The following is a 19,378-nucleotide window of genomic DNA, read 5'->3' as shown; positions in this document are numbered from 1 at the left end:
CGATTTATATGGGGCACTGTTGAGTCATTTAAACCAAAAGAGCTGATATTTTTCATCTGTATCTATTTTAGAGGAATTTTTAAAAATCAGACTGTGGCACGTGCCACACCTCCTATAGGTGTGGGTCCGCCCCTGCTCATCGTTGTTTTTTTTGTATATTGTTTAACTATAATTGACAAATTTGTTAATATTGTTTTGAATTTTTTCCTCAAAGATAGAAATGAATAAAATCCATTCTTTATAGGAAGAGAACGGTCTGAAAGTCAAAGAGACCAATTTTGAAATGTCTTGAGGAGAAATAGAAATTAACAAAGTATTTCTGACGTCCAAGCAAGTTGCAATGTACTATTCCAAAATGAGAACCAAATAGACTTGTGACTTTTACCTGATTACTTGACTTCATCCTATATTTGACACTCACAATTAGTTACTTTCCACTTTCTCCATCAATAAGAACCTACAATTTTGGATTATTATATATATATTTGTGGCTGAGCGATATGTATATTCTCACAGTTGTGGATCTGATTTTTCTTCTTGACAAAGACTCCATTGGGTATATTTATTCGAAATCTGAGTTGTATTTGCATTCATCCTGAAAATCAGATACAAATCGGATATGTGATATCTTGAATATACCAATTCTTAATAATGAAAAGGAAACAGAGAGTGAGATTGCGTTGAATCTGATTTCTTTTGGTGATTGAGAAAGATTCTAGGTGCATTTGAATGAATAAAAATGCCAATTGTGATGCTTCCATATTAGGAATTCAATCCTACTTGTGCTTTGGAATAACTTTATGAATCAAACGTATTCTTATTTAATATCTCAAAGAAGTTTCACAATAACAATAATAGAGATCACAAGTGTGATAACCAAACTAAGAACTCTAAGAACTTATTTGCTATGCTCTTGATCTCTCTCTATGCCTTTGTTATTTGCTTTTTATCGGATGATTGTAACCTTCACCTATGGCCTTCTTATATAGCAGATCACATATTCCTTTTCCTGTATGACTTTGTATATTTTTCTTTTGACTTTGAGAAACTATTAACCGACCTTTTCCAGAGAATAGGAAACTAACGTTTCTTTGTTTTTGTGCAGGTTACTTGTTGTGCTGGAATGGGCTTGAAGTGTTAAAGTTGAGGCCCACTTTACAAACTCCACCTGGCCCAATTTTAACTCTTGTCTTCCTCCTTGTTTCCATCGACAAACGACGACGACCAAAACAAAAAAAAATTCTCAGCACCTCAATCTGATTCTCACCAACGAACCTCGAGATCGTGACGGCTCCCGCCGTTTCTCCGACGGATCTGTATAGCTCGTACGCCGCTACAGCCTCACCACTCTTTCTCGCTTCGATTCCTTGACGGTAGTCAAAAAAAAACTTCCCCAAATCTTTAGCTCGATTTTCAGCAAACTCCCATCATCTAAGCATCACCCGGTAAGATTCTTCATCTGAAAAAGCTCGCGAATTCTTTTTCCTTTATGATTTTGAATCTCGAATTTCTTCTTGGTGATGATAGTTGATTAATCTTCCTTGGATCCTCTCTCCAATTAGATTCACTTGAGTTTCATGTATTAACCTCCTCTTTAATGTCACAGCTAGAACTTCAGTGATCAAACACATCACGTATACTCCTTAGAACGTAACCGGCGACTCTCTAGAGCTTCATCCGTTCTATCAATAAACCTGTCTCCCTTCAGCTTCTCTGTAAAGTCTCTCACTTTTCTTTAAGCTGTTTAAGACATGTTTATCTTGTCTGGTGATCTGTGTTCTCTTTTGCCAATGCAGATACTCGTCTCCCTTCAGCTGCCACAGCCGTTTAAGACGTTCTCTCAGGTATATCTTTTTCCGAAGTCTACTTTTCTTCATCGACTTCAATCATCCTTTACTAACTCTGTTTGATTTCCCTTAGCTTCTCCACCTTGAGCTAAGTACCATGTGCCTCGCTTCCACAACGTCCCTGCAGGTAACCTTTTGCTTCTCCTAAGCCTTCCCATTATCGCTTTAAGAAATAATCCGGAGTTATTAACTCATTATTTCTTCCTTTTGCGAGACATCTTCGATAACGGAGTTACCTGCGATGTTCTTCGGTTTTTACTCGTTGATGTTGAGGAGATCACAGCAGAGATCAAACTTAGGCCCGGGTAAGGCTTTAGTTAGAAAATCTGCAGGATTCTTGCTAGTATGGATCTTAGATAGGTGAACCTTGCCTTCTGCTACAACGTCTCTTATGAAGTGGTATTTAGTGTCTATGTGTTTAGTTCTTTCGTGATGAACATGATTCTTTGCTAGGGCTATAGCACTTTGTGAATCGCAGTGAATCTTAACACTTTCTTATTCAAACCCCAACTCTCCACATAGTCTTCTTAACCATATAGCTTCTTTCGCGGCTGCAGTAAGAGCCATGTACTCTGCTTCAGTCGTTGAAAGAGCTACCACGTCTTGTAGACTCGATTTCCAGATAACCGTGTTTCCCCAAACTTGAAACACGAATCCTGTAACTGATCTTCTTCGGTCAAGGTCAGTAGAATAATCCGAGTCACAGAATCTTTGAACACTAAACTCTGAGTGCTTAGTAAACGTTAGACACCTTCTTGTAGCACCCTTAAGATATCGTAAAACCCATTTTGCTGCTAGCCAATGCTCTCTTCCCGGTTCTGACATGAAACGGCTAATGAGTCCAACTGCATAGCCTAAGTCAGGTCTTGAACCGACCATGGCGTACATTATACTACCAACCGCGCTTGCGTACGGTATGTCTGCCATGAAGCTTCCTTCTTCTTCTTTTTGATCTTTCGTAAGACTCTTCAGTTTAAATTGAGTTGAGGTAGGCGTATTCACAGCCTTGGCTTCAGTCATATTGAATGATTTCAGAACCTTCTCCAAGTAGTTCTCTTGAGACAGTTTTAAAATTCCCTTCTTTCTGTCTCTTATGATGTCCATTCCTAATATTCTTGAAGATTTTCCCAAATTTTTCATCTCAAACTCTTTGCTTAAACTCTCTTTGACGCTTCTGATTTCTTGTTTATCTCCCGAAGCTATGAGCATGTCGTCGACGTATAGAAGTAAGTACACGGCTTGTTCTGTGTTCACGTTTCTCATGTAAACACAAGGATCTTCCTTGCTTCTTACAAACCGCTGGCTCTTCATGAAACAATCAAACTTGAGATTCCATTGCCTTGGAGATTGTTTCAATCCATACAAAGACTTCTTTAGTAAACAGACTTTATTTTCATCTCCTTTCTTTATGAATCCTTCTGGCTGATTCATTAAGATTCTTTCTTCCAAATCTCCATGAAGAAAAGCTGTTTTAACGTCCATCTGCTCCAGCTCATAATCTTTATTAACCACGAGAGATAACATCAATCTGATCGACACGTGCTTCACTACAGGTGAAAACACTTCATTGTAGTCGATCCCCTCCTTTTGAGAAAATCTCTGCGCCACCAATCTTCCTTTATACCTTGGTTCTTCAACTCCGGGTATTCCAGGCTTCAACTTGAAGATCCATTTGCTGCCTATAACTTTTGCATTCTCGGGTTTTTCAATCAATATCCATGTGCCAGCTCTTTGAAGAGAGTCCATCTCATCTCCGGCAGCGTTCTTCCAAAACTTGCTTTTCTTGCTCATCATAGCTTCTTTAAATGACTTTGGCTCGTCGATTTCTATCTCTTCAGATGCGGCTAAAGCATAAGCTGCGAAATCAGTATCTTCATACCTAGAGGGAGGTCTGATTTGTCTTCGCACTCTGTCTCGTGCGAGTATATATCCCTCGAGCTCCGGTTCTGCTTCTGAGTCTTTATCTTCTTCTACAGAACTGGTTTCTTCTGAGCTTTCTGATTCTACTGTTTCAGTAGCTCCACCTTGAACCAATGGTTCTTTGGTTGTAGTCGTAGGTAGTGTAGGGCCATCTATTAGGTTTTCCTTAAACGTCACTTTCTTTTTCTTCTTTTCTAAATCTACATCTTCTCGCTGGGTCACTGTGTGCTTAAACATCTCTTCCTCATTAAACACTACGTTCCTACTAGTGACACATATTCTCTCTTCAGACAGCCACACTCGATAGCCTTTTACCCCGAATGGGTAACCTACGAAGACGCCTTTTACGGCCCTAGGACTTGTCTTTCCCTGAATCGTATGAACATAGGCAGAGCAGCCGAAACTCCTTAAGTGATTCAACTCAGGTTTTACACCTGACCATATTTCTTCTGGTAAACGGTAATCAATGGCAGAACTTGGTGATCGGTTAACAATGTAGACCGCTGTTGATGCAGCTTCAGCCCAGAAGTCTTTGCCTAATCCAGATTCTGCGAGCATGCATCTCACCTTCTCCATGATTGTCCTGTTCATTCTTTCAGACACACCGTTTTGTTGTGGCGTGTATGGACAAGTCTTGTGTCTTTTGATACCAGAATCTTTGCATAGTTTGTCAAATTGTTTATTGCAAAACTCTAACCCGTTGTCTGTTCTAAGACACTTGATTTTCTTCCCTGTGCTGTTCTCCACGGCTTCCTTCCATTCTTTGAATTTGCTGAAAGCTTCATCTTTAGATTTTAGGAAATAAATCCAAACCTTTCGAGAATAATCATCTATGAAGCTTATAAAGTACTTGCATCCTCCTAGACTCTCAGGACTTGATGGCGCGCCCCATAGATCAGAATGTATGTACTCCAAAACGCCTTTTGAAGTGTGTTTAGCCGTTTGAAAACTTTGTTTGTGAGACTTTCCTAGAACACAGGTCTCACAAAACTCTAGTTTATCCACTTCTTTATTAGACAAGTATCCATCTTTCACGAGCACATTCAGATTCTTCAAGCTCATATGTCCCAGACGTGAGTGCCATATCTTTGTCTTGTCAATTTCTGCCCTTGACACATTCGCTTCCTCTTTCATAACTGTTCCTTGCAAGTAATACAATCCTTCATGGTACTTACCGGATAAAATCTCTTTCCCATCTTTGAAGAAACGTATTAAGAAGTTTTCTCCTTCGTATTTGCAACCTGCTCGTTCTCGCATCCCGTAGGATATTAGATTCCTCCTCATATTAGGCATATATCTTACTTCTGTAAGAATAACCACGGTTCCGTCGGGTCTCACGATCCTTATCTTGCCAATCCCTTTGACGTTGCAGTGAGTGTTGTTTGCCATCAAAACTTTGCCTCCTTGAAATTCGACTAGGTCAAATAGAACGTCTTTGTTGGGTGTCATATGGAAAGAACAACCAGAATCCATGACCCATTCTGAACCGGCGTCGTGTGTACTAACTGTTAGTACAAATGGCTGCTTAGGCTCTTCAGCTACATTAGCAGCTCTATGCGTTTTCTTTTCAGGACATTCCCGCTTCCAATGTCCTTCCTTCCCGCATGTCCAGCATCCTTTGTTATTCTTATCGTATCTTGGCTTTGATTTAGATCGCCCATGCATGCTTTTAGATCTGCCTTTACCGTTTCGGTTTCCTCCTTTATTAGATGATCTTCCCCTGTCTTCCACGTATAGTCCTTCATCTTGTGATTTTGAAAGCTTTCCACTTTCAAGTAACTCTCGTTCCTTTGACCTTGCGGCACCTGTCACTTCATTGATCTTGAGAGTGTCTCTGCCATATTTGAGAGTTTCCTTAAGATGATCATACATACGCGGCATTGAGTTTAGTAACAGGATAGCTTGAACTTCTTCCGAGACATCCACGTTCAAGTTACTTAGGTCTGCTACTAACTTTAGAAAATCATCAACGTTTGCATCTATGTCCTTAGAATCATTCATCTTGAACGTGTAGAACTTATGTTGTAAGTAGATACGATTCGGCAAAGAGGTTTCTGTGTACAGCGTGTTTAATGCGGTCCACATTGCAGCAGCGGTTTCACAATGGCTGATCTTCCGTAGAACTTGGTTACCTACGTTGACGATGATGAGGTCTTTGGCCTTCTCCGACTTTTCAAGTTTAGCGGGATCAATCTTTGAGCTTGATTCCGTAGTTCCATCTCCTGTGACTTTCGTATCTCCTTCTGCTTCCTCTTTTGGCGGATCCAACAGAAGGGTCTCATCAGTTAGAATGTCCTTTAGCCCTAGGACTCCAAAGTGAGCCATCATACGAACTTTCCACAGCGAGAAATCTCCGGTTCCTTCGAACCTATCAATTTCGATCCTAGTTTTCCCCATCCCTTAAGCACCTGCAATCTAACCTGGATTGCTTTGATACCACTTGTTAGGAATTCAATCCTACTTGTGCTTTGGAATAACTTTATGAATCAAACGTATTCTTATTTAATATCTCAAAGAAGTTTCACAATAACAATAATAGAGATCACAAGTGTGATAACCAAACTAAGAACTCTAAGAACTTATTTGCTATGCTCTTGATCTCTCTCTATGCCTTTGTTATTTGCTTTGTATCGGATGATTGTAACCTTCACCTATGGCCTTTTTATATAGCAGATCACATATTCCTTTTCCTGTATGACTTTGTATATTTTCCTTTTGACTTTGAAAAACTATTAACCGACCTTTTCCAGAGAATAGGAAACTAACGTTTCTTTGTTTTTGTGCAGGTTACTTGTTGTGCTGGAATGGGCTTGAAGTGTTAAAGTTGAGGCCCACTTTACATTCCAAACTCTTTGTTTCTGTTTGATGGGTGAGATTGATGTATTATGAACATATCATGTGAAATTCTGTGTATTGATGTCCAAAAAGAGACCAAAAAATCATCCCATATGGCAAGAGAGAAAAAGCCAACGTAGACAGATATTTACAGCCAGAGGCCTATATATGGTTAGTGGGATCCAGCGGCTTTTGAGTAAATTGTCAAAAGTCAAACATGAAACTGATTGACGTGGCGGTATTCAATTCGATGTAACAAAGAAGAGAAAAATAATGTTATGTTAAAAGTCAAAGGCTGGTCGATGGTTAATTATGCTATTACAAACTACGAGAAATATTACAAGACGATTCTATAGCCGTCAATTCTACCTGCTTTATGAGGATTCACGCTGACTGCATCATCCTGAGCCGTCCTATGAAATCTATGTTTGACGGTACTCCTTGCGTCATACCGAAGATCTCCTATATGCTTTTCTCTATAAATTTGCATAATTCGCCTTTGCTGGGATTTGAAACTCAGACCTCCTGATGTAGAAGCATTAATGAACTCTTAGTAAAACTACTGGACTAGAGAGCTTCCACTACAAAAAAAGAAAAAAAAAAAAAAAAAAAGCCGCTGAGAAGGAGGATGCAGGAGAGGTTACAAGTCGAGGAAAATATAGTTAATGAGGTACAGTGTGTGCTTAACACAGCGTACAGACCATATATAGTCACTGACCAAATCAGGTAATAGAAGTTGGCTAAAAAGAACACAGCGAAGAGCCGCTGAGAAGGAGGATGCAGGAGAATATAGGTCCACGTTCTTGTTTAGTCAAATAGTTAACAACTATGTAATTTGGACTTGAACATGTCCAGTATTTCTTTTTTATAAACTCTATCGAGTGATCCGGTTGACTTCGGGAGTAACACACTTAGTGCTATAGAGTGGACTGACAACCACTATCTGATCCGAGCTTAGAATACCTTCCGACTATTGATGAGTGTCTTTAAAGAATATAATTGCACTTTCATTTTCCTAAACTCTATTTAGTTTAGGTAAGACCACTCTCATCCATAAGGTGGTGTTATTCAACCATGTAATTTAATAGAGTTTAAATCTAAACACAATCAATTGTTATTCGAATGATGATTATAAATTTTATTTTAAAATCTAGTGTTATTTAATGAATGATTTAAATCCAGTTTTTAAAAATCTATTGATATTCACCTTCAAGTATTTTAAAATTCTTTGTATTTTAAACTGATTTCAAATCATCTCTTATGGATTATTATAAACAAATGACTGAATTCAAAATCCAATGTATACTGTAGAGATTTTAGAATTCATCAACTTAGGTGGTATTATTCAATTATGTATTTTAATAAAGTTTAAATCTAAACTCACTCTAGTGTTATTCAAATGATGATTCTAAATTCTATCTTAAAATCTAGTGCTATTCAATGAATGATTTAAATCCAGTTTTAAAAATCTAGTATTATTCAACTTTCAAGGATTTTAATTTTTTTTTGTATTTTAAATTGATTTTAAATATATCTTATGGATTCTTATAAACAAATGACTGAATTCAAAATCCAACGTATACTGCATAGATTTTAAAATTCATCAACTAAAAACTTTAAATCACTAATTGAATAAAAATGAGTGACCCTCATGTGTTTGAAAAACTCGGTTGATACTTGTCAAATTTCTAAAAGTTATATTTTCAAATAAAAAGATTTGTAGTGAGAAACTTAAAGAATTTATAGACTAATTAATGTAGATGCCCTAATGCATTATTAACTATGTTTAGAAATATTGTCATATTCCACTATTTCAAAGTTACATAATCACTAAAAACACTTCTTAGCTTTATCATAAGCACATATAATAATAGTTATCATCCTATGAACTGGGTAGAAACATACCTCTCACAACACTCTTAGGAGATTCTGTCCTGTTGATCTAGTTGTCAACTAAACCTAGATTCATTATTTGGTCATCGTGAGAGAGAGTGAATGCTATAGTTGCATATGAGTATTCACATGTATTATTGCATTTGTAAGTGAATCTACTCTTTTGGCACTTGTGGAGTGGACACAAGATCACACACCATATCTATAGAATATCTCGCTATTATAATTTTACAGCTGTTGGAAAAATGTGAAGTAACATGGGTAAGATGTCGTTACCAAGGACAAGTACAGAATAATTAATAAACGGATTTGATTTGTGTATATGTAAGCAAAGACAGTTTTAAGCTTTTAACTAACAAAATGGAACAAGCTAACCAAAGCCAAAAGGTAAGACTTTTGGATGGTTACGTAACTAACAGAAACGCATCCCAACAACCTTCGGACAGAGCAGCTATGGTCGGAATCTCCGGCGATCAATCTGTAGATTCTGGCCAAGCCCGTCTCAAGGAGCTCGGCTACAAGCAAGAACTCAAGCGTGACCTCTCGTCTGTCTCCTCTCTTTGTTTTGTCTCTTTCTGAATTTCAGTTTTATCTCTAAAGCTTAAAAACATTTGATTTTCAGGGTCTTCTCCAACTTCGCCATCTCCTTCTCCATCGTCTCTGTGCTCACGGGGATCACCACCATGTACAACACTGGCTTGAGATTCGGCGGTACAGTCACTCTTGTCTACGGATGGTTCGTGGCTGGAGCTTTTACTATGTGTGTGGGGCTGTCAATGGCTGAGATCTGCTCCTCTTACCCAACCTCTGGTGGTCTCTACTACTGGAGTGCTATGCTCGCTGGCCCACGATGGGCTCCTCTTGCCTCTTGGTTGACCGGCTGGTACACTTGCTTCTTTTTCTCTCTCTGCATCTATTGGAAGCAAGCGTGTCATCTCTAATGTCGTGTCATAATCTTTCAGGTTCAACATCGTTGGTCAGGTTTGTACTACAGTTCCGACCAAGACTTCACTTATAGATCACTGTTGTGGCTGTCTGAAGTAATAAGTTGTGTTTGCAGTGGGCAGTGACGGCGAGCGTTGACTTTTCTCTAGCACAGCTGATTCAAGTAATCGTGCTTCTCTCCACCGGCGGTAAAAACGGCGGAGGATATGAAGGATCTGACTATGTTGTGATTGCCATCCATGGGGGAATCTTGTTCATACATGCACTTCTCAACAGCCTCCCTATCTCCGTCTTGTCTTTCATTGGCCAGCTTGCTGCTCTCTGGAATCTACTAGGTACCTCTCATCTCTTTGTTTGTGTTTATGTCTCAACACGAGCAAGTAAGTTAATGATCTGTTTTATTATTCAGGTGTTTTGGTGCTCATGATTCTGATTCCTTTGGTCTCTACGGAAAGAGCCACAACTAAGTTTGTCTTCACCCATTTCAACACTGACAATGAAGTCGGCATTACCAGTTACGTTTACATATTCGTCTTGGGGCTCCTCATGAGCCAGTACACCATCACAGGATATGATGCATCTGCCCACATGGTGAGTCTTGAAACAAATGTGTTCTGTTTTTTTAATGATTGTGCTAACCTTTTCTTGATAATTTAATAAGATGCAACTGTTGTAGACCGAGGAGACAATTGATGCAGACAAGAACGGGCCAAGAGGAATAATCAGTGCAATTGGGATATCAATTCTGTTTGGATGGGGTTACATATTGGGCATAAGCTATACGGTCATAGACATACCTTACCTTCTGAGTGAGACTAATAACTCTGGTGGGTACGCCATTGCTGAGATCTTCTACTTAGCTTTCAAGAGCAGGTTTGGGAGTGGTACCGGAGGGATTGTGTGCTTGGGCATTGTTGCGGTTGCTGTGTTTTTCTGTGGCATGAGCTCCGTCACCAGCAACTCCAGGTATGTACTTGTGTTTGGTTTGAGACTTAAAACATTCTTTGCATTTTTTTTTCTTGAATGACTATGAGGTTTTGAGCCCGTACATTCCTCTAGGGCGAGACTCAAACCATTTTAAATTCATTCTAATCGTTTGCATTTTGGATTTTAACCATACGCATGCATGTGTTTGGGCTACATCAGGATGGCTTATGCGTTTTCTAGAGATGGAGCAATGCCATTGTCTCCCTTATGGCACAAAGTGAACAGCAAAGAGGTTCCTATTAACGCGGTTTGGCTCTCTGCTTCCATATCATTCTGTATGGCCCTCACGGTAAGTCCTTATCTCTGTCTCTTTGTGAGTTAAGATTTGCTGTCTGATGTGATGAAAAACTGGCAGTCACTGGGGAGTATAGTGGCGTTCCAAGCAATGGTGTCAATAGCAACTATTGGACTGTACATAGCATACGCAATACCGATCCTTCTTAGAGTGACTTTGTCACGCAACACCTTTGTTGCTGGACCATTCAGCCTTGGGGGGTACGGAATGGTGGTTGGGTGGGTGGCAGTCATATGGGTTGCAACCATCTCCGTTCTCTTCTCACTTCCCGTGGCGTATCCCATAACGGCCGAGACACTCAACTACACTCCGGTGGCAGTCGCTGGTGTGTTGGCCATAATCCTCTCGTATTGGCTTCTAAGTGCACGCCATTGGTTTACTGGACCGGTCTCCAACATTCTTGGCTGAAACAACTTGATAGTCTTGTGGATTGTTTCATGTTTTGTTGCTCTTATTCATATAGTAAAGGCATTCTAGCTGTAATTTACCATTTATATATACAAGAAGCAAGAGCACCCCACATTCCTATACTATAAAGTTTTACTTTTTTTTTTATCAAATATAAAGTTTAACTTAAATTAACAAATAGAGTAATAATCAAACTCTTAGTCCTTGAAGGACATTAAAAGATACGCTAAGAGAGGGGTTAAACATCTCACATTCCTATACTAGCATAAAGTTTAACCTTCTTTTTTTTCGTCAACGGTAAAAAGTTTAACTTAAATTAACTAATGGAGTGATAATCAACTCATAGTCCTGGAATGACATTAAAAATGAGACCTTTAGGTATGGTAACATAGATATACCAGAAGGAGGGATTGGGGGGGGAGGGTGTTGAACCCAATGGTCCTTGAAGGACATTAAAAATGAGTACGGTAAAATAAAAACGCTAGAAGGAGGGGTCGAACCTCCGACCTTGTGGTTAACAGCCACACGCTCTAACCAACTGAGCTATTCCAGCTTCCTGATAACTGGAAACAAATAAGGATAGTAATTGTATATTAAACTTGCCAAAACTTGACTTGCAAAACGGACGTCAAAACTACAATAATTTAGTTTAAGAGACGCGTTAGATTAATATTAGTCTTATTATAGCCTTTTACTTCTTAATTTGTGATCTTGTAATGTATTTGTTTTCCTAAGGTTTCTTTTTTTTTGAATGAAGTTTTCCTAAGGTTTCAGATATCCTGTAACATATAAAATTGAACAACCGGAACTTCTACCTTTGGTGGTAAAGGGTTCACGGCTGTGAATTCCGTTATCCGGATTCGAATTCCGGTCACTGGGAAATTCACATGTAAAACCCCAGCACCCGAAACTGAAGACCGTTCACGATAACCCATATGGTGATCAGTTCGCTGGTTCTTGATCGCTTTGGTCTCTAGTCTGGACCACTTCGGTGTGACCAGGAAACTCGATTATCAAAATAAAAAGTATATATATATAATTGATCGTGATACAAGTTGAGGTAAGGAGTGTTTTGAAGTAACGTTAATTTAACATCCACATTAACATCTGTGGATCTATTTTTTTTTTTTTGTCACAGTCATCTGTGGATCTATAAGACGCGAAAAAACATGTAGAAGTCAACAATCAAAAGAGAAAATCTACTTAGCTGTTTGTGGTTTGTTCAAAGTTCCATAGTCCGTACTTTACATACGCATTCAAGAGTACTTTGAGTTGTTTTGGCCTTTGGTTAGTATTTTTATTTATTTGTTTGTTTTCTCAAAATCCCATTCAACATAATCACTCCTGACCAATTATATATGAAAAAAAAAGAAGAGATAATTCTATGCTATTATATATTTAGGAAAATATTCGGTTCGGTAGTTGATCAAAAAAAAAAAAAAAAAGGAAAATATTCGGTTGATTCAACTTGCGCACTACACTACAAGTCTACACCCTCCTCAAGTCCACTACTCCGAAAAATACAAAAGCTCACGTTTTGTAGCTTGAAAACAAAAAAATACAAAAGCAGACATTTCCCATTTTGGGTTTTACAATTGAATGGCTGTGATTTCATTGACTTTTTCAATGCAAAAATAAGATTAATTGCAGTAATTCATGAGATATGCAAATTGCCATGTTAAACTGTTTTTTTTTCTCTTATACGTTATTTGATTATTACTAGTTCTGAGTTGATAACATTTTACAACCACTACATTTTAATGTGATTCATTTAGCTCTTCGATTTTACTTGGGTTTGGGTGGGTATTTACTTGGTTAAGCTTCTAGTTGGGTTAAGCTAGTTTAGGGTAAAATTTTGGGTTTAGTGGCCCGCTCGGTGGCATTTGTTCTATAAAGTAGTTTTTTCTTCAGTTTAAGTACATAGCAATGATTAACAATGATCTTAAGGTGTACCAATTACACAGGATATTAAGGATCTCATGAAATCACCGTAGGCCTTAATAAAGAGCACTACACAGAGGCAATGCTACCAACATCCAAACCAAAGACTTGACAAAGGATCTTAAGCTGCCCCAATGCTCTTTGATTTGAAAACAATATATTTTTCAAAGATAAATGCAAAGGGTGGAAGGAGAAGAAAGAAGTGCAAAACTTAAGACATCGTGGTCCCATCACATGGCAAATGCTGATGACTTGCTTGCTGGTGTTTTTACTTGCAGGATTCAAGATGTCATATCCCAAAAAAAAAAAAAACGAAGAGAGTAAAATGCAAATATTACTAGTTCTTATCTATGCAAAATCCATGCGTATTGCAAGCTTTCGATTGCTAATTTTCTGAACAACACAAAAACACTTCATACTAAAAAAATTTACATGTGCGAAAATTTGAATAACAAAAGAACCTCTCCGATCTGATCTGAGAGATTTCTCAAAAAAAAAAATATACATATATATATATATGAGAATTTCGAAGAATCCCCTTTTGAATAAAATAATAATAAGCACCACCCAAATCCCTAAAACAAAGAAAGAGGAGAAAGCCGCGAGATTAAAAAAAACGCCCAAACTCTTCTTCTCTCTTTCCCTCTGTTCATCAGACAATGAAGAACTCACTGAGATGCAGTGGCTTCTTCCGAGAGAAGAGAGACCGATTCACATCCTCCTCCACGACCAAGCAACGGAGATCTACAAAGCGGACATTTGAAATTGAGATGCTGGAGCCAACCTTCCAAACACTGTTTGTGGAACACGTGTCTGCAACCCAGCTTCCTCACTTCTTCTCCGGACTTAAGTGTAGACAAACACACGATGCAATCGGATGCGGCGGCGGTGTCGGCGTAGGGGTATGAGAAGATTCGGTTGAGTTTGAGCTGGTCGGCGAGTACGGCGAGGTCCGCGAGTCCTGAGGAAACGGAGGGAGAAGCGACTTCTTCGACGGCGGAGAAAGAGGAGGAGAAGCGGAGGAAGAAAGAGCGGACGTGTTTGAACAAAGTAGCGAGGAGAGCGACGAGCATCAGAGGGATTGAATCTGATGAAACGTCAGAGAGTTGACCTTGTAACCCCATCTTCTTCAAGATTTTTGAGAGAGAGTGTTTGCTGCTGTTGCTGGAGAATTCGATATTGAACGATTTGCTTTTTTTTTTTTTTAATCTGCTCTCTTCTTTATATGGAGGAGATGAAGAGAGAGAGGGATGAATAATGACACAGGCCACGTGTTGCGGGACCCTTCCTTCCCTCTTTGCTTTTTGTTTAAGAGTTTAACCCTATCAACATCAGTCCTTCTCTTCTTTTCTGTCTTCATACTACTCACCCCCACATACTTTCATTTTATTACAAAATATGCCAACATAATTTTGTATTTTCATTTTCTCCCCCATCCCGAATTTTTTTCCGATTTTATGAAATTGGTAGGAAGAAAGTCAAAAGCGGTTCCTGGTTGAACTCAATTTACACGGAAGAGAAGGATGATGATGATGAATGACTCTCTTGTATCTTAGCTTACCTTTGGCTACTCCGTATTCTCAAACACCAAACAAACTTTAAGGCCCTTCAATGATTTGAGTTTTGAACCACGAAAAGAACAAACTGAAAGTATATGATGACATCTAATGTGTCACGGTTCTTGTGTTACGTGGTATTTCATGGTAACACCCATATGTTTCTTCTTATATAAATTATTATCAAAAATCTCAACCCTAAAGGATAAACAACCAACACATTACATATAACAAATGTTTATTCACTAACGACAAGACTAAAATTTCAAAATTATCTAATCAGAATTTTAGCTTATATGTTCAAATTCCATATAATAGTTAAATGATATGTGCTCACAAACACACACACGCAGGCTTCACAAACACGGAAGAGGATGATGATGGCTTTCTTGTATTTTAGCTTAGCTTTAGCTACTCCGAATTCTCAAAGACCAAACAAAATTTAAAAGGCATTCAATGATTGCGCTTTGGAACCAGAGAAAACTGAAGGTACGATGGCATCTAATGTGTCACGGTTCTTGTGTTACGTGGTGTTTCATGGTATAACACACAAATGGTTATTCCTTCTAAGTTCTAAATCACATTTAGCTCTATGTTTATTCCAAATCTACCTATTATTATGGATCAATTTTAAGTATTCTCTAACATGGATAAAGTTGTAACAGCGTCGACCTTCGTTAGATTATACACTTTAATTATCCAAGTACTGTGACATTTTATTTTTTAAACGGCTAAATGCATTTAATAATTCATGTATGTACGTTTATACATTTATTTACTTTAGTGTATAACATTAAGCAATATAAAATGAAATTGGACGGCGCTTTGCTGATTATTCTTTGATTAACAACTGACAGGGAACAAACTAATTAATTATGCCTTGTGGGTTATTTTTTATGATTATTATGTAAACTATGATCTAGCTATCCAAGTATTGATTTGTGGACTCGACGAAGATTTTAGCACGATCCCCGCCTCGTTTGTTGTCTCCCGCGTTACGTATCTATTACTTGTAATGCTCTGATATGAATATCGAATTATTTCATATCAGTTTTTAACTTTCTATTGATTCAAGCAAATTCTATTATTCAATTCGTGCTACCTATGATGAGTTTTTTTTTTAATTACGTAGTAGTACTTTTTATGCTAAAAATGTTTTGCTAAAAATGCAAAGTCTAAGAAAAATATAGTACTCTAAATATTTTTTTTTTGTTTTTTTGGAAATATTATTCAATATTTACTAGAAAACAATTTAACCAATCACAAAATACTGTAGAATATAAATAGTTCCAAGAATCCAATAATTTTATTTTTTCACAAAAAGTAAAGTACCTTTATAAATAAAAAACATAAATATTTTATATCGTGAGACAGGAGTAATATTACATTAATGATCATTAAGTAATAAATTTTCGAGAAAAAACATAATTAAATGGAAAATAAAATAGATGGAGATGCTAATTAGGTGTCCCGCCGTCCAAAAAGATATGGAGATCCAAGGGACTCTTAAAAATAGACACAAATTGGGATTAAGATATCTGGTTTAGTCATGGCACTAGCCAACCATTGACAACCACATCGACTCTCTTTGACTCTCTCTTGATTTAACATCATAATTTACATCACAATTAGTAAGTAAAGCATAATTTAAACCACTCACCACCTCCTCCACATCTCGTCATCTTCATTCCTTGGTTGTGATTCCATTGGAATCTTTCTTGGGTATTATAACGTGTGCGTTTCTTATCTATCCTCGCTTTTTCATACAATCAAACCATCTTATGTATATATATGTTGCATGAAACATTATTTGTTTTTGAAAATACACAATTTAGTATGTAACTCATTGATTCTTTATTTCAAGATTTGTTTTGTTGTGTTTGCCGTTTTAAAGTATTAGTACTTTTCTCAAAATTAAGCTAAAATTACACTGTTTCAAAAAGTAGAAAAATCAATACTACGTTTTATCTCAAAAAGCAACACTAAGATCCATTCATATTTTAAATATGATAAAAAAAAAGTCAATCAGATATGCTAATTAGTCTGCTCATGAGAAAGACAGAAGAATTATTTATCCTAGTCTTGAAATGTATATATTACAGTAGAACTTCTATAAATTAATATTCGATAAATTAATAATTTCTATAAATTAATAAATTTGACATAAATCGATAAAATAATAAGATCATATTTTTTAAGAAAAATCTATGTGAATATATGGTCCCATTAAAATTATAAATTAATAATTTATATGTATATATATTTTTACATAAGTAAGAACCTATTATTATATTGTTTACTATATATTCACAATGAAATTATCTTTATATTTTCTTAACACTTAATATATTTTTGATGAGATTTAGTAATATTATATCTAAAACCACATTTAAGTTCTATGCAATATATATTATTATATACACCAAATAATACAATAAAATTAATATAAATGTCACATTTAAAAAAATAACAATTAATATCTATATACTAAAAATCAAATATTTTCTTATCTTAAAATAAGAAATCTAAATAAATAAACTTTTATAAATTAATATCACTATAAATTAATAAAATTTTAAAGTCCCAATATTATTAATTTATAGAAGTTCTACTGTATTTGGTTTCTAAATCACAAAAATAATTATACATATTATTTAGCCTTCAAACTATCATTGTTTCTGACCTCATGAAATTTAAACCTGACTTTACTACTAACTCATTCTATGATGGTTGAAGATCTAGGTAAATTCACAAAGATTTCATGTTAGATTCCATTGTAAACAAAGTCGTTGAGTATGTGATCACTTGGTTTTTAGAAATAACCCGACTGCAATTCGAGGTGGGTTTAACAAAATATTTTGTGTTTAGATAAAGCAGGATTTGATTCAGACATCGGTGCCAATAAAATAACTGTTAAGATTTGCACGTTGGTGTGTTCTTACATAAAAAATGTGTTTCACGTAACTCTAGAAACCAAAATCCAGCTCCATTATTGGTAGTCGATGATCAGGGGTCTAATTGTGACCAATCTATAGGTCCACGTTCTTGTGTTTAATCAAACAATAAACATCAATTTAAGTTGGGTAAGTAAAGAATGAAAAGGACAAACGAAGAAGGGATTAAGAAAGGACAAAGGTTTGTAGAAGAATTGCCAAACAAGCAACAACGTGGTCCTCTATGCCTCTCCCCACGCACCAACCAGTCAATACTCGACTGGTGTAACTTCTACGTTTTAACAGGCAATTAACTATTTTCCCCTGAACTGGAAAATCATCAGCAAATTGATTTTTAAAAATCGTATTAAAAAATAATAGAGCGTGGTGAAGTGTGAACACAAGCACCTAGAAAGATCTGAGAGTCAATTCTTCTGGGTGACATGTGCAATGTGAACTGAACTGCAGCAAGACGCGTTTAAGTTTATCGTTTAATATGCTTAGCTATCATCAATATCCTGACCAAAGTGTTTAATCAAAGATTTTCGACAACACCACATTTTATTTATTCCAAGACTTGTCGGCAGTGTAGAAGAAGACTAGAAGATTTAGGTTGATTATTATGAATCACTATAAATGAGTATGAGGTTATGCCATTCATTTAAAAGCAGATAAAGAGCTTAAAGCATGTTCTTAAAAATCAAAATTGTTTGTGTTATATGGAGGTTTGTAAAGCATGTTTTTAAGAAAAACTAGCCTGATTAAGATTGGCATTATGTTCATGTTCTTTTCCACCAAAACCTTTTAGCAAAAAGAAGGAACTACGTTAAGAGTTTGCAATTAATATAACAAGAAAGAAAGAGAGTCGTATACACAATAATAATTTATGTACTAGTATTTTTAAGGATGGTTGAATATTGAATGTTGTGTGCGAACACGATAAATAACACAACAAAGACTATGACCTAGTATAAAGTAGGCTACTATAAAGAGAGAGAGTGACATAGCATTAAGTACATTTGGAGTAACTTCCGTGAATAAAAAATGATAAACTTATAGACTTATAGTATAAAAATCCTTTTTCACATTGAATATAATTTTGAATATAAATTCCAGTGTACTTAATGGTTTTCAAAATATGAGAAAATATGTAAAACAGAGAGAATACCTTATTATAAAAAAACACATTGGTGTTCGAATATACGTTGCCACTTTCTCATATTTGATAACATTTCTGGGAAGTTGCAGTTTCTTAGCTACATCTTCCTTGCTTGTTACGACGATAAACACCAATGTTTGGACGTATGTCCGTCAAGTTATACCGTTGGAGCAACGCAATTTACAGGCATTGACAGTCTAAGCCGTCGTAGACTCATCTTTTTTAATCTTTAGCTGCAACCGAGCCCATTATTATCTGGTCCAACAACTTATTACCCGAGAAGGGATCCCATCTACGTATTTGTTTTGTACTTTGTGCACTTACTCGTAGCCCAATTTATAAGAAATTGGGTATCCGGCCCTGCTCTCTCGCACACTTTTATAAATTAGGTCTTAAGATTAATTAAATGATTTAAGAAAAACTATAGCAATGGCATTCCATTGGCAGTCTTTTTTATTGGCTTTTAAGAAGAGTCAAGGGGTAGAAGAAGGGTAGTTTGGGTAGAAGAAACAACAATAATTGGGGTTTAGCAGATTCAAACCGGATTTCGAGTATTAATTGGTCTGGATGGGAGGTTTTATATTAAGTCACTTTTGGTAATTTACTTTACTTAATTTCGAGTTAAAATTTCATAATTTTATAAAATAGCAAGAGTCCGC

The 19,378-nt window shown here is 36.6% G+C and overlaps 2 protein-coding genes and 1 non-coding gene across 4 annotated transcripts; 1 reads left to right on the top strand and 2 right to left on the bottom strand.

Moving 5' to 3' along the window:
• The first annotated feature begins 1,199 nt into the window (after positions 1-1,199).
• Positions 1,200-11,276, top strand: LOC103832775 (amino-acid permease BAT1). 2 transcript variants are annotated; one of them, XM_033283774.1, is made up of 13 exons: positions 1,200-1,445; positions 1,607-1,715; positions 1,797-1,844; positions 1,921-1,974; positions 2,062-2,152; positions 6,554-9,040; positions 9,118-9,378; positions 9,458-9,476; positions 9,556-9,775; positions 9,850-10,031; positions 10,117-10,406; positions 10,587-10,716; positions 10,783-11,276. In XM_033283774.1, the coding sequence occupies exons 6-13, from the start codon at positions 8,856-8,858 to the stop codon at positions 11,128-11,130; spliced, it is 1,635 nt and encodes a 544-aa protein (XP_033139665.1). In that variant the 5' UTR covers positions 1,200-1,445; positions 1,607-1,715; positions 1,797-1,844; positions 1,921-1,974; positions 2,062-2,152; positions 6,554-8,855; the 3' UTR covers positions 11,131-11,276. The 2 variants fall into 2 exon arrangements, with proteins under 2 accessions (XP_033139665.1, XP_033139664.1); XM_033283773.1 differs by having other exon boundaries at positions 1,921-2,152.
• Positions 11,277-11,609: 333 nt separating this feature from the next.
• TRNAN-GUU lies at positions 11,610-11,683 on the bottom strand. The gene has a single exon. It is a non-coding gene; the product is annotated as a tRNA-Asn (tRNA).
• A 1,737-nt stretch (positions 11,684-13,420) lies between these two features.
• Positions 13,421-16,797, bottom strand: LOC103832774 (E3 ubiquitin-protein ligase RHA2B). The gene has a single exon (XM_033283821.1). It carries the CDS (start codon positions 14,193-14,195, stop codon positions 13,740-13,742), a length of 456 nt encoding a protein of 151 aa, XP_033139712.1. The 5' UTR covers positions 14,196-16,797; the 3' UTR covers positions 13,421-13,739.
• Positions 16,798-19,378: the final 2,581 nt, after the last annotated feature.

Source organism: Brassica rapa, chromosome A02 (genome assembly GCF_000309985.2).
Source record: "Brassica rapa cultivar Chiifu-401-42 chromosome A02, CAAS_Brap_v3.01, whole genome shotgun sequence".
NCBI lineage: Eukaryota > Viridiplantae > Streptophyta > Magnoliopsida > Brassicales > Brassicaceae > Brassica > Brassica rapa.
This window is presented reverse-complemented; position numbering and strand designations above follow the sequence as displayed.

Excerpts from the sequence above, each read along its gene's own strand:
- LOC103832775 (XM_033283774.1), top strand. The coding sequence starts at position 8,856 with ATGGAACAAGCTAACCAAAGCCAAAAGGTAAGACTTTTGGATGGTTAC. Across the intron at positions 9,041-9,117 it reads GAACTCAAGCGTGACCTCTC|GGTCTTCTCCAACTTCGCCA; the intron begins GTCTGTCTCCTC and ends TTTGATTTTCAG. Across the intron at positions 9,776-9,849 it reads TGCTCTCTGGAATCTACTAG|GTGTTTTGGTGCTCATGATT; the intron begins GTACCTCTCATC and ends TTTATTATTCAG.
- LOC103832774 (XM_033283821.1), bottom strand. The coding sequence starts at position 14,195 with ATGGGGTTACAAGGTCAACTCTCTGACGTTTCATCAGATTCAATCCCT.